General features: G+C 40.5%; 1 protein-coding gene across 1 annotated transcript; it reads left to right on the forward strand.

Moving 5' to 3' along the window:
• Window positions 1-8,788: 8,788 nt before the first annotated feature.
• LOC132374344 (olfactory receptor 2H1) lies at window positions 8,789-9,913 on the forward strand. Its single transcript, XM_059937947.1, is given in 2 exon segments — window positions 8,789-8,887; window positions 8,984-9,913. Coding segments are annotated over 2 exon segments (1,029 nt in total).
• Window positions 9,914-13,570: the final 3,657 nt, after the last annotated feature.

The following is a 13,570-nucleotide window of genomic DNA, read 5'->3' on the forward strand; positions in this document are numbered from 1 at the left end:
AGCAAATCTGTTCACCTCCCTAGATGTTGGTTTTCTGATCTATAAAATGATATGATCAGAGAGAATTCCTAAGTGTATTCCAGGCTCAGAAAACTTTGTTTAATCCCTGCCCTCTCCGAAAGTCTCAGGACATCGTCACAAAACCCACTTTTAAAACATCGTTTATTAAAAGTGCTTCAAATGTTTTCAAAGTAAAAGGCCTGTAAAAATGCCAAGTTGTCATCTTTGCTGTGTTTTCAGTGGCCATTTACTGTACCTTCACTGACTGACAAATTTCAAATGAGCCCATTTTAATACAGGGGTTTCCATCCTGGAGAACCGGGTTTTACAGAAGTGCCTACACAGAGTAACGGGGTCCAAGAGCTCATTCCACTATTTGAACAAGCTTAACATTAAGTCATGTTCTCCGATTTGAAGCTCTTATTAGGCAGTTAATAAAATTGGTAAAACAAATTATTATTTAAATGTACTTTGTGGGGTAGACATACTTTTGTAAACAGAATGAATATGAAGGGGGAAGGATGCAACCTGATGGAATAGACTGGAAACCTTGACCTGCTGTTCTCCCTTCAGATATCTCTCCAGGTTCTCTGATTAGAAAACCAGATTGTGACCTTTGGTTGCTGCACGGTAGAAAAGGGCTGCCCTGCGTCCAATGTCCAGCAGGATCCAGGGACTCTGCAACATCACCAGTGGCCAAATAGAAGATGTCAGATCAGGTTGAGGGCGACAGGGAAGTGAAACCCCAACAGGAGGACAAGGATGAGAAAGCAGGTCTGGAAAGAGAAAGAAAAAGCTGTACACAGCAGACTTGAGTAAACTGCTTCAATTTTCAAATTTTATTTACACCTATTACTTTCTTAGGTCTCTGTGTCATTTCTGGAAAGAGAAGAGGGAGAGTAAATGGTTAAAGCTTCTTATAATTAAGTCTCTCTCTTCTCACTCCCTTTCTCTCACCGCGTGGCATGAGGGACCTGAGAGAGAAAGGAAAGCAGAGGATGCAACGAGCCTTGGGATGAATGAAAGCAAGCAGAGTTTAGGGGTCTCTGTGTAGGCAGGAGTATCCCTGGGTGGCAGGCCCTGCCTGGCCCAGCCCGTGCTTCCCCACTGGGCAGAGGTGAACAAAGAGCCTCGAGTGCAGGGGTCAGAGCCCGGAGGAAGATCGCAGCCTGGTGCCAAGGGAGAGGAGAACTGCTCTCCCAAGACTGTGAGTGAGGAAAGACTACACTGCGAGGCAATTCCGCAGGGCAGTAGAGAAACTGCCCACTGGATCTGGGGATTTCCAGCCTAGAGTTACTCCAGGGCAAGCCAGGGATTTTCCCGGGGAAAACTAATTCAGGAGATTCCCTCCCCAGATAGGATCTGGATTCTGAGAAAGGATATCCTTTCAAGGAACGAGAATAACAAATCTGGACTCTGATCTCTCTTTTCCCTCCAGCGGGAGGGCTGTTCCAAACCCCCAACGCCCCTTTGCTGACTACAGCTTCCTCTTGGGACCTGACAACTCTTTGCTTCTCTCCACAGTGTCAATCTGATTTATTTTTTCTCCCTGGGTCACAATACACTTTTTCAGAAGCAAAAAGATCTCTTTTCATTTGCCCCTCTAACAAATTCAGAAAACAGCCAAGGTCAAAGAGCATTTTGTGGAGATTTTGGTGGTTATAAAACAAATGTCTCAGATATCTAAAGCCTCCCAGCTTGGCACTAGCTGATGGGGTGGTCTAGGGCTAGTCACGGCCCCCACTGAGGCCTCCTGGAGCAGAAGCCTTGTTTCCATCTCTTTCATAATGCCCATGAGAGAGTTCGTAAAACTGCTTTGGGATCAGGAATATTGCTTCAGAAATGCCAACCAAACTCAATCAAAATGCAACTGTGAATTCTTATTTAATGTTGGTTGGGGGAAAAGTTTGTCCACTCTCAAAGAAGGATAATTTGGAAAATACATGTCAAAATCAAACATGGACATGCCAAACTAAAACAACCCAAATACCTTTCCATAATAGGGGAATAGATAACTGAACTGTAGAATACCATCAGAAATAAAAATGGATGGGTTATACCTGCAAGCAATGATATGGATGGATATGCCACATACAGATTGATTGGAAAAAAAACAAGACCAAGGAGACTACAGAAAAGTATGATACTTTTCATAACTCTTCAAAACAAGCAAAACTAAAAAGAGATAAGCTACATTGAAATTCAGAGTATGTTTGTTTTTTAAATAAATGAAGCCCAATCTAAATGCTGATAGGAGTAACTTGAAGATTTTCAATAGGGAATAAGGCATTTAAGAACCCTCTGATACCTCATCCTGTCATATTTAGAGTCTAAAGTTTAACTTTGGGAACTTAATGTTTGGTGAAACAACTTACTGAATGTCACTAATGTATGTGACATTCAGTAATGTCACTAATGTATGTGACATTCTTATTACTTAATTGAGAGATGTAATGTGTATTCACTCTATTAAAGGTAAAATAATGTTATGATCTAAAACATGAATGTTCTAAAGGGAAATCAATACAAGCAAAACTGAACAATATAGTGTTTAGGACCATATATGTGTGCCATCAAGCTGTCATAAAAATGTAAAAACCATGAGTGTTGATTATGACAAAATTATGCTTTAGAGTTTACATATCTTACATGTATTCTTTTGTGGTACCAAAACTGGTGACAAAAATATAATTTTAAAAATGTCATCTACATATCCGAAACCCAGCAATTCCACTTTAGGAATTTATTCTATTAGTATACTCATATATGTATGAAATAAGATATGTACAAGCCTATTCATGTGATATTATTTGTAATCAAAAAAATGGAAACAACATTTATCAATAAAGAATAAATGAAGGTGTATATAGTGGAATTAACTGAAAAAATCAAGTTACAAAATGTCTAATATTCTGATATTTAAAAAGATAAATATATACACATATGCTGAAATATGCATACAATATCTCTGGGAGGAAAGAAACTGTATTGCCTAAGGAACTGGAATGGGAAGGAGATTTACTTATTACGTGCCTTGTCCTGTTGTTATGTTTTTAGTTTTGCATTGTCAACTAAAAAAATATATTCACAACCTAAAAGTTCAGGGTTATGTTTTATACAGGGGACATACTGAGGACCGCAAACCCAGGAGACTTTCTCAAGTAACCTTGAGAAAACTGCTCTGAGGAGGCAAGGAGGGAGCTAGGATATATAGGAATTTTGCAACAAAGGGCAGGTAGTAGGAACAAAAGAGTACTGTTAATAAAAGAAAACTAGGGATCTCAAGTTAAGGAATTTAGTGCTTTTCTATGTATGGGAGGATGCAGGAGTCTGGGCTCACTGATATCATTCCTTTGATATGCACCTCAGTTACCTGGGGCCAATATCCTGTGTTTTCTCATCCTGAGTTCCCTCAGATCTCACCTTTGGGAGTGGCTGCAGTCTGATGGCTGCTACATGGCAGATATTCTTTGTTTCCTTCCTGAGTTCCCTCTGGGCTCACCTCTACTGCAATCACTGATGACTGTGACATCATTAGTTTTCTGATATGGCAGGCAATATTTTATTTCTCAGCAATCTGTGTATGTTTTATCTATTCAATAGCAAAAGGGTGGCGGGCAGAGGAAGGGAGTAAAGGGAGGGGTATGTATCTTTTTTATGCTGTCATTGGCTCAGGACAGAACTGGCTATAACATATGCACCAATGGGAACCAATTTCTATGCTCATCACTAGTTGCCAAGCAAATAGCCATGAAAAGCTAGTGCTATAATAGGTTAACTGTCAGGACCCTGTGCCTTCCCTACTCCCAAACACACAACATCCACTAATATTTTACATACCCCAAAACTTGGAAAGATTAATAATATACTCTATAATATTATCTGAAATCAAAGGAATTTAAAATTAGCTAAAATCAGAGGCCAAACCTAACCAAAATAAACCAAAAAATATATATAACTCAGGGATAGTCACTGAGCCTAGATCTTGTGTCTGATGGCAATGTGTGAAAACTGACTAAATCGACAAAATAACTGGAGTAGCTAATGCACTAGGAGGTGTGGGGTGGTGTGTGGGCCAGTGGCCCACATCCACTTTGCAGCAGTCAGGCCTTCCTGGAAAAAATTCAGGCTCTGCTTCCTACTTTTTATGCAAGTTATTTAACCATCCTGAAGCTTAGTACTTTCTTCTGTAAGTTGGGGATTTCACTTAGGATTAGGTTCTGCTAATCCTTAACACATATCTAAAAATATTTGGCTTCAAAAAGATAGAAGTGGCTTCAAAATCCAGAGGTAGAAGACTCAGAGCCAGTATGATAGTTCTGTTCCACAAAAAAACTCAGGACCACACTCCTTTGAACTCTGCTATTCTTAGGATACGGTCCACATTTTTGTGGTCCAAAATGGTATCTAGTGCTCCAGCCATTACATCATTATTCCAGGATATGACAGAACTGATGAAAGAAGATGGCCAAAGAGAGGGCTTCAATAGTATTTTAAGAAAGGCTCCAGGAAACAGCCAGAGGGGATTTCTCCTACATCCCATTGCCTAGCATCTTACAACCACATGAAGCTGAAAGGGAGGTTGTGAAATCGTTTTTACTCTGAGTAGGCATAACCTATCTGAAATAATATGGGAGGAGGGAGAACTACTACTAGGGAATAATGAGCAGTCTATGGTATAATAGGAAAAACGGTATCTACATCACATGACAGTTATGATGATTAAATGAGATTTCATAATTGGTTAGGCTTTCGCTAATCTACAGAATTAAGACCAGAAAGTGGAAATAGAAATGAGGCAAATTTTAACACAGAATAGCCCCGTAAAAATATAAAGTATAAAAAAAAATGGAATGGATAAAGCAACTATACTCTAATAAAAATTAATTATAAAAAAAGTGGAATGGGAAAAAATGGCCCGAGACGATTCAAAAAGTGGTGAGTTATAAGGGGATTTTGGTGTATCAAAGGAAGATTAAGGGGCTTCCCTGGTGGCACAGTGGTTGAGAATCTGCCTGCCAATGCAGGGAACACCGGTTCGAGCCCTGGTCTGGGAGGATCCCACATGCCGCTGAGCAACTGGGCCCGTGAACCACAATTGCTGAGCCTGCGCGTCTGGAGCCTGTGCTTCGCAACGGGAGAGGCCACGATGATGAGAGGTCCGCGCACCACGATGAAGAGTGGCCCCCACTTGCCACAACTAGAGAGGGCCCTCGCACAGAAACGAAGACCCAACACAGCCATAAATAAATAAATAAATAAATAAAAATTAAACTTAAAAAAAAAAATGAAGATTAAACATTAACTCAAATGGCTCTTCCACCCTTGGGCTTCTAGAATTCACTCTTTCTACACTGTAGTCCAACACGGAGAGAAAAAAAAAATCTTTTTTCATCAGAAAATTTACAACAAACAAAGGCAGTATGCTGCACTAGACTAACTCTCCGGCCAATAACAATGATAAATTCTGTAAAAGTAAAATATGGATAATAACTGTTTGAAGTCAGTGGGAGTGATCAAAAGCAAAGAGAAACTGGAGGGCATTTGACCCTTTGAAAAAGAGAGCTATCCTACCTGGAAATTAAGGAGGAGAAATCCCAGGAAGGAGGAAACTGCAAAGGTACAAACCCAAAAACTAGATAAGAACTCCTCTCAAATCTTTGGCTGACCAGTAACCTAGAGATGTACAGAACAAGCTTTTAGAGTCCAGGAACAAATCTCTAACCTAGAGATTATCATATTAAGTGAAGTAAGTCAGACAGAGAAAGACAAATATCATGATATCACTTATATGTGGAATCTAAAGTATGATACAAATGAATTTATTTACAAAACAGAAATAGACTCACAGACATAGAAAAGGGGAAAGCAGAGCGGGGAGATAAATTAGGAGTTTGGTATTAACATATACACACTACTATATGTAAAATAGATAACCAACAAAGACCTACTGTATAGCTCAGGGAACTATATCCAATATCTTGTAATAACCTATAATGGAAAAGAATCTTAATGAGAATATATATATATATATATATATATATATATATATATATATATATACACACACATATATATATATGTATATATATATATATATATGTTCAGCTAAATATATGTGTATATATATATATATATATTCATCCATTATATATAGCTGAATCACTTTGCTGTACACCTGAAACTAACACAACATTGTAAATTAACTATACTTCAGTTTAAAACATGGTTAAAGAAGACAAAAATTCCAGATTTATATAAGGTTGTTGGTTGCACAACTTTGTCACTACTTTTACAAATAAAGAAAATCAACAATAAATAAATAGGAGAAAAGGAATAGTTTTTCCTTGCAATAGAATTCAAAATAACAAATAGAAAGAATGATGGAAATAGAAATTTTCCATTAGGCAAACATCTCAGAAATAACTGTTGTAGTCAAGAATCATTTGTGGATGCTAAAATTGGTGGGCAACAGGGTGGTGGTGGTGTGATGAATTGGGAGATTGGGATTGACATGTATACACTAATATGTATAAAATAGATAACTAATAAGAACCTGCTGTATAAAAAAATAAATAAAATTCTAAAATTCAAAAAAAAATTTAAAAATAAAAAATAAAATTGGTGGGCAACAGTACAATGAGAAAAAAGATATTTGCATAATCTAAACACATCTCCCACAGGATACGTATTTATTATAAATAGTAATTTTATAGTGGAGAAATCTGACAAGTATCACCTTAACTCAATGACCAAAGTGATCATCACTAGTAATAAGACATTTCAAAATCACATACATCATGATTTTATCCCTGAGAAGGACAGCACTAGTAATAGAAAGGAATTTCCTCAATCTTCTAAAGTGTATCTACAGAAAAACCCATAAGCCAACATCATACTTAATGAAGAAATACTGTCCCATAAGATCAGGAAGAAATCAAGGTACTAGCCAGGCAAACAAGGAAAAAAAGTAGAAATAACACCCATAAAGATTTGAGGGATGGGGAGGGTGGGAGGGAGGGAGATGCAAGAGGGAAGAGAAATGGGAACATATTGTATATGTATAACTGATTCACTTTGTTATAAAGCAGAAGCTAACACACTATTGTAAGGCAATTATACTTCAATAAAGATGTTTAAAAAAAAAAAAAAAGATTTGAAAGAAAAAGCAAAAATATTTTATTCACAGATGAAACTATTTTTATGTAGAAAATCATAATTGTTTGCAGAGAACCTCCTAATGAATCTACAAAACAGCTATTAGCCTAACAAGTACATTTAGCAAGATCACAAGATATAAGGTCAATATACAAAAAAAAAAATCAATTGTATTTTACATAACAGTAATGAACAATTGGAAAATTAACAATTTCAATATAATATACAATAATACAAAAAATAACCCTTAAGGATGAATTTAATCAAGATATGCAAGTCTACTACACTAAAAACTATAAAATGTTAGTGAGAGAAATTAAAGAAGCAGGGTTTTTTTAATGGAAAGATAGCCTTGTTCAGGATTACAAGTCTTAATATTGTTAAGATATCAATTCTTCCTCAAATTGATCTCTAGGCTCATTGCCATATTAATAAAGATTACAGCAGTCTTTTGTAGAAATGAGCAAGCTGATTCTAAAATGTATATGGGCATTCAAAAGTCTTAGAGGAGCCAAACCATCAATGCCTGTAACTTATAAGAGAAGTAATAGTAAAAATGACTTGAATAAAAAACACATCAGGACCAATAAGTACATGACAAGACAGTCAACGTCATTAATCATCATGCAGAAAATTAAAACTTCTATGAGACAGCACTTCACACCCAGTAGAATGCCTGAAACAGAAATACAGACAACACCAAGGATCACCAAGGATATGGAATAACTGGAATTCTCTACATTGCTGATGGGAGTGTAAATGGCACAGCCACGTTGGAAAACAGTTTAGCAGTTTCTTATAAACAGATGCTTATCATACAACCCTAATATTTCATTCCTAAGTGTCCACACAAAGAACTGTTTGCAAACGTTCATAGCAGCTTTTTTCATAGCTGCAAGCAACTCAAATGTCCATCAACAGGTGAATGGATAAACAAATTGTCATGTATTCATACGTGGAATATTGTTAGCAATAAAATGGAACAGACTAGGGGGATTTCCCTGGTGGTCCAGCAGTTAAGACTCTGCGCTCCCAAAGCAGGGGGCCCGGGTTCGATCCCTTGTCAGGGAACTAGATCCCACATGCATGCCACAACTAAGGAGCCCACCTGCCGCAACTGAGACCCGGTGCAACCAAATAAATAAATAAATAAATATTTTTTTAAAAAGGAAGCTTCCCTGGTGGCACAGTGGTTAAGAATCTGCCTGCCAATGCAGGGGACACGGGTTTGAGCCCTGGTCCGGGAAGATTCCCACATGCCGCGGAGCAACTAAGCCCGTGCACCACAACTACTGAGCCTATGTGCCACAACTACTGAAGCCCGCGCACCTAGAGCCCGTGCTCCGCAGCAAGAGAAGCCACAGCAATGAGAAGCCCTTGCACTGCAACGAAGAGTAGCCCCCGCTCGCCACAACTAGAGAAAGCCCACGCGCAGAAACGAAGACCCAACGCAGCCAAAAATTAAAAAAAATTTTAAAAAGAATATAATAAGTACTCAATAATTGTTTGCTGAATTAATTAATCCATATTTTATATCGGCTTTCTTTGCCTTCAGCCAGTAAGTCTGAGGTACGTGTAAAACTTCATCTGTCTTTCAGCACATTCATGGTTTCCTCCATTCTACTAGACAATGTTTGACCTGGAGACACAGGGGAAGAGAAGGGGCTGCTGGATGTTGATGTACCTGTGGATGCTGGGTGAAAGGAACGGGAAGAGAAACGTCCACCTGGTAAGACCTGACAAGTACCCAGGGTGAGTTTTTATAAGACAGGTGGGAGCGCACTGCTCAGACACCTCTCATCCCTCTAGGTCTGGACAGGAATAGGCCGTGGTCAACCACAGCTCCCTGGTGGACTTCCTCCTTCTGGGCCTCTCTGAACGCCCAGGGCTTGAAAGAATCCTCTTCATGGTTGTCTTGATTTCTTACCTCCTGACTCTAGTGGGCAACACACTGACCACCCTGCTGGCCCCCAGGCTCCACTCCCCAATGTACTTTTTCCTCTCCAACCTCTCCTTCCTGGACCTCTGAATCACTAAAAGTTTTGTTCCCCAGATGCTGGTCAACCTCTGGGGCCCAAAGACCATCAGCTTCCTTGGCTGCTCTGTCCAGCTCTTCATCTTCCTGTTTCTGGGGACCACTGAGTGTGTCCTCCTGACAGTGGTGGCCTTTGACCGCTACGTGGCTGTCTGCCAGCCCCTCCACTATACCAACGTCATCCACCCCCGCCTGGGCCGGCAGCTGGCAGCTGTGGCCTGGGTAATGGGTCTGGGCCAATCAGTAGTCCAGACACCACCCACCCTCCACCTGCCCTTCTGCCCCCATTGGCAAACAGATGACTTTGTATGTGAAATCCCTTCTCTAATTCAACTCTCTTGTGGAGACACCACCTACAATGAAATTCAGTTCGCTGTGTCCAGTGTCATCTTCCTGGTCATGCCACTCGCCCTCATTCTTATCTCTTATGGTGCCATTGCCTGGGCAGTGCTGAGGATTAACTCCGCCAGAGCACGGAGAAAGGCTTTGGGCACCTGCTCCCCCCATCTCATTGTGGTCGCCATCTTCTACAGTTTAGTCATTTCCGTTTACCTCCAGTCCCAAAATCCCTATGCCCAGAAGAGGGGCAAGTTCTTTGGTCTCTTCTATTCAGCGGGCACTCCTTCACTTAACCCTCTCATATACATCCTGAGGAACAAGAAGGTAAAGAGAGCAGTCAGGAGGCTGCTGGGGAAGGACGAGGACTCCAGGGAGAGCTGAGGGAGAACTGCTTGATGTGAGTGAAAAGTGAGAGCAACTTCTTCATGGTTTTGTCAGGAAGTCTGTGTTCCCCGCACCTCTGCTCTCCTCACATCCATCATGTCACAGAAATGGATGACAGCCACGTGTGTGTGAATGCATGCAAGTGTGAGTGTGAGTGTGTGTGTGTGTGACAGAGAGACAGAGACACGGAGACACAGAGATTGAAAATGTGCTAAGTGGAAGTACTTATCTCTATATGAAACATATGAATCAAATTTAATATCTTCTCTATTTTGTATTTCATACATTTCACCTCCATGGTGATCTCCCCAATTTTATCATTTCCATTTCCAACTCACCTCCTTGTCACATCATCACTATTTCTTTACCTCTACTTCTAATTTCTACCATAGTTTCTTTACTTCTCCCTCGGGTTTTTTTCCACTTCCTTAAGTGTCTGTTTTGCATTGTTGTTCTATTTTATCCCCCAAATGACAGCAAGGAAGGGGGGAAGCTGAAGTCCAGGGGTTCAGAAACTCGCCCAAGGACATGCAGTGTTAGGACTAAAACCCAGGCCTGGTGACTTCCATCAGGCAGCTTCTCAAATACACACTGTTGCTTTCATACCGTCGTCAAATATTTCAGTATCCTTAGGCTGGAATTCAGAACAGAGCCTTAGGAGAAAGCTTAACTTCTTCAGTTCTAGTGTTGCATCTTCTACGGCACCCACAAATCGAAAACAGCTCAGACAGAGAGGGAGACCTCAAAATGTTTACGCCTACAGGACAGTTTTAACAATGTGGGCTTTGGTGCCATCGACTGGCAGTATGTGGTATTACAACTGGCACCCCAGACTCCTCACCTAAGACCTCTCTAAGGTCATCAGGTTTGTACTCTTGCTCAGAAAGATAATTATCATATTGTTATTATTAGGTATTTATATAGTGATTATGATATCCCAGGTACCATTTAAAGTAATTTTTACACATTGACTCATTTAATCTCTATTACAACACTATGAAACAGGTAATATTGCCATCCTTTTTCAGATGCAGAAACTGGGACACAGAATTTAGTAGCAGCTTAACAATTTGAGACATTTGGACCCAGGAGGGCTGGTTCAAGTCTCCAGGCTTTTAACCCTGTGCTTGAATACAAATAGTGTCTCCCCAGCACGGGTGAGAAGTCTCACATCTCTCAGTAAACTTTGAGGAAATCATCCCAGTCTAGAAATATGTCTATTTATTAGATCCCCCAGCTGAAGGAGGTTTGCTTCCCTGGAATAAGAGTTTATCAGATGCTCGAAAGCATCCCCTGAGAACAAGAAACAATAGCTGCCTGGAGGAAGTTTTGGTACAGTTCACGTTGTGTGTTCCTGGCTTAATTCCCCCACTGGATTTCAGACTCATAGAAGCAAGGACCAGAACGTTGCAGAACAGTGGCCCCCAATTAGTTCTATAAATGAATGAATGAGTGAGTGAATGAATGAATAAATATCTCCAAAAAATGTGTAAAGTTTCCTGGGGTCCTAATCTCACAGATGCTGTCTCCCAGCTTTCCCCATGGCAGTGGCAACAATACCAAATTCTCTCGGATACATGCTGATGAAATAAGAAAAAGGGAAATCCTAGTTTTATTCTAGTCCCAACACAAAATGGCTTTGATTCAACATTTACTCTGGCATCAGCAAAGAACAGCAGCATTAACTCTATTTTAATCCTAATCTTCATTTTAGCCATTCATGTACTAATCTTCTTGCCTCCTTGACCTCCTAATTTGATTGTATCCTATACTAAATGTAGATCCCCTATTTTATATTTAATAATCCTAATCTCAACCCTACAAGAGATGCTAACCCTAGTTCTACTTTTCAAATCACTTATGTAATACATTTTTGTCATGATCACCTCTATCCTCTTTCTCTCACTGGGACCTGGAAACCTCTACTTTTTTGGCCTGCTTATCAGCTCCCTGTGCCCAGAGGCCCTAATGTTCTCATACAGTAAAATCCTTTCTAGACAGACTCTAGGGGAAATACAACAGAGAATTAAATGAAACAGTGTAAACAGTCTGTTTTAATGAAAACTGATTTGTTGAATAAGTGGATTAACAGAGGTTTTAGGACTAACATCTTATTCCGAATGCATTCAGCCTGTGTGGACAGTTATCTACTGGATACCGTAGGGGAAAACCAGCACAAGCTTACTCAGTCACAACCCTCAAAGTGTCCAAAGCAGATCAAGATGGTCAGAGACACAATTCCAACATAAGTAACCACTATACAACTGAGTTGGGGGCAAGTACGAGGCCAAAGGCATAGAGAATGAAAGAATAAAGTGTATGAGGATTGGGTGGTGTGGGCATCAGAGAATTCTTCCCAGAGGTTTAAAACACAGCAGAGGGAACAATATTAATATGAAATATTTGCTGATTTACTGCGTGGAAAGAGCTGGCGTACGTATGTTGTGCATTAAGATGGGAAGATGCGGGGGAAGGAGTTACACCAGGGAGCCAAATGGTTTAAGGGGAAAATATGGATTATTTTAGAAATATAGAGAAGCTACTGAACTGGATACAAGTGGAAAAGGGGATTCCTTGCAGATGATTAAAGACTACAGGATTTAGGTCCTGTGAGTGTGGGCACTTCCCTATCCAATACGACACATGAGTTGGAAGCACTTAAGGGGACATTATTCAAGAACCTCAGGGCTCACTGAACCATGAATAGGTCCTGAAGCACAGGGCCCAGCTTCTGTTTCCCCTGTGCAGAATTAGTCACTCATGCCTGAAGGGTACCAGGATATGCCACCCCAAAATATGTCTCTTTGGCATATGGATTATTTTAAGCTAAAGGCCCATTGAGAACCAGCAGCTGCAAGAAAACCTCTACAACAGGGCACAAGTTTTCTTTTTGTAAATTTACTTTTATAAAGGTGTCTCCCTCTCCTGTACCAGGCAGAGGAGGACTCTTAACAACTCTTATCTAAAGAGAAGGCACAGACTTAAATCTGCATAACAAACCTTACTAAACGATCCCTATTTACCACACTTTTCCTGATCACTTTCCCAAAGCTGGCCGCCACTACCCAGAAGCCCAAAACCCCTTAACCCCTTTTCCTTTGTTTAGCTCAAAATGGTATATAAGCCCCAGTTCTAACCACCCCTCCGAGTTCCTCATCACTGAGTATTCCCAAGCATATTCGCGATGCACGTGTTAATAAACTTCAGTTTTTCTCTTATTAATCTGTCTTTTGCTGGTCTCCACTTGCAAGGCCCCAGCTAAATAAAGAACCTAAGATGGGTTGGGGAAAGAGATTATCTGTCCTCCCCTCCACCCCCGAGAACACTCTGTGCGCCGCTTAGTGTTACTGCAGCTCGGCTCCCTCTCCCCTCGGCGTCGCAGTTCCGGCACAGCGCCCCCTCGCGGAAGCCTCCGTGCGGTTCACGGCAGCAACACAGGTCTCGTCTCCCACGACCGTCTCTAGTGCTCCCTTCCTGGCTCCAGGGGCCGCGTAAGTGGATGCCTCATTGGTTAAGTATTTTGAATATAACCCCTGTTTGGGGGGGAAAGCTGTCTGATATGAAGCCCACCCTCCGATTCCCCTCGGGTTAATGGACCTGAAGTACAAAGTAACAGAATTCCCTGCTTCAAAAACCGGAGAGAATAAACTCTAT

The sequence above is a fragment of the Balaenoptera ricei genome, chromosome 11 (genome assembly GCF_028023285.1).
Source record: "Balaenoptera ricei isolate mBalRic1 chromosome 11, mBalRic1.hap2, whole genome shotgun sequence".
Classification (NCBI taxonomy): domain Eukaryota; kingdom Metazoa; phylum Chordata; class Mammalia; order Artiodactyla; family Balaenopteridae; genus Balaenoptera; species Balaenoptera ricei.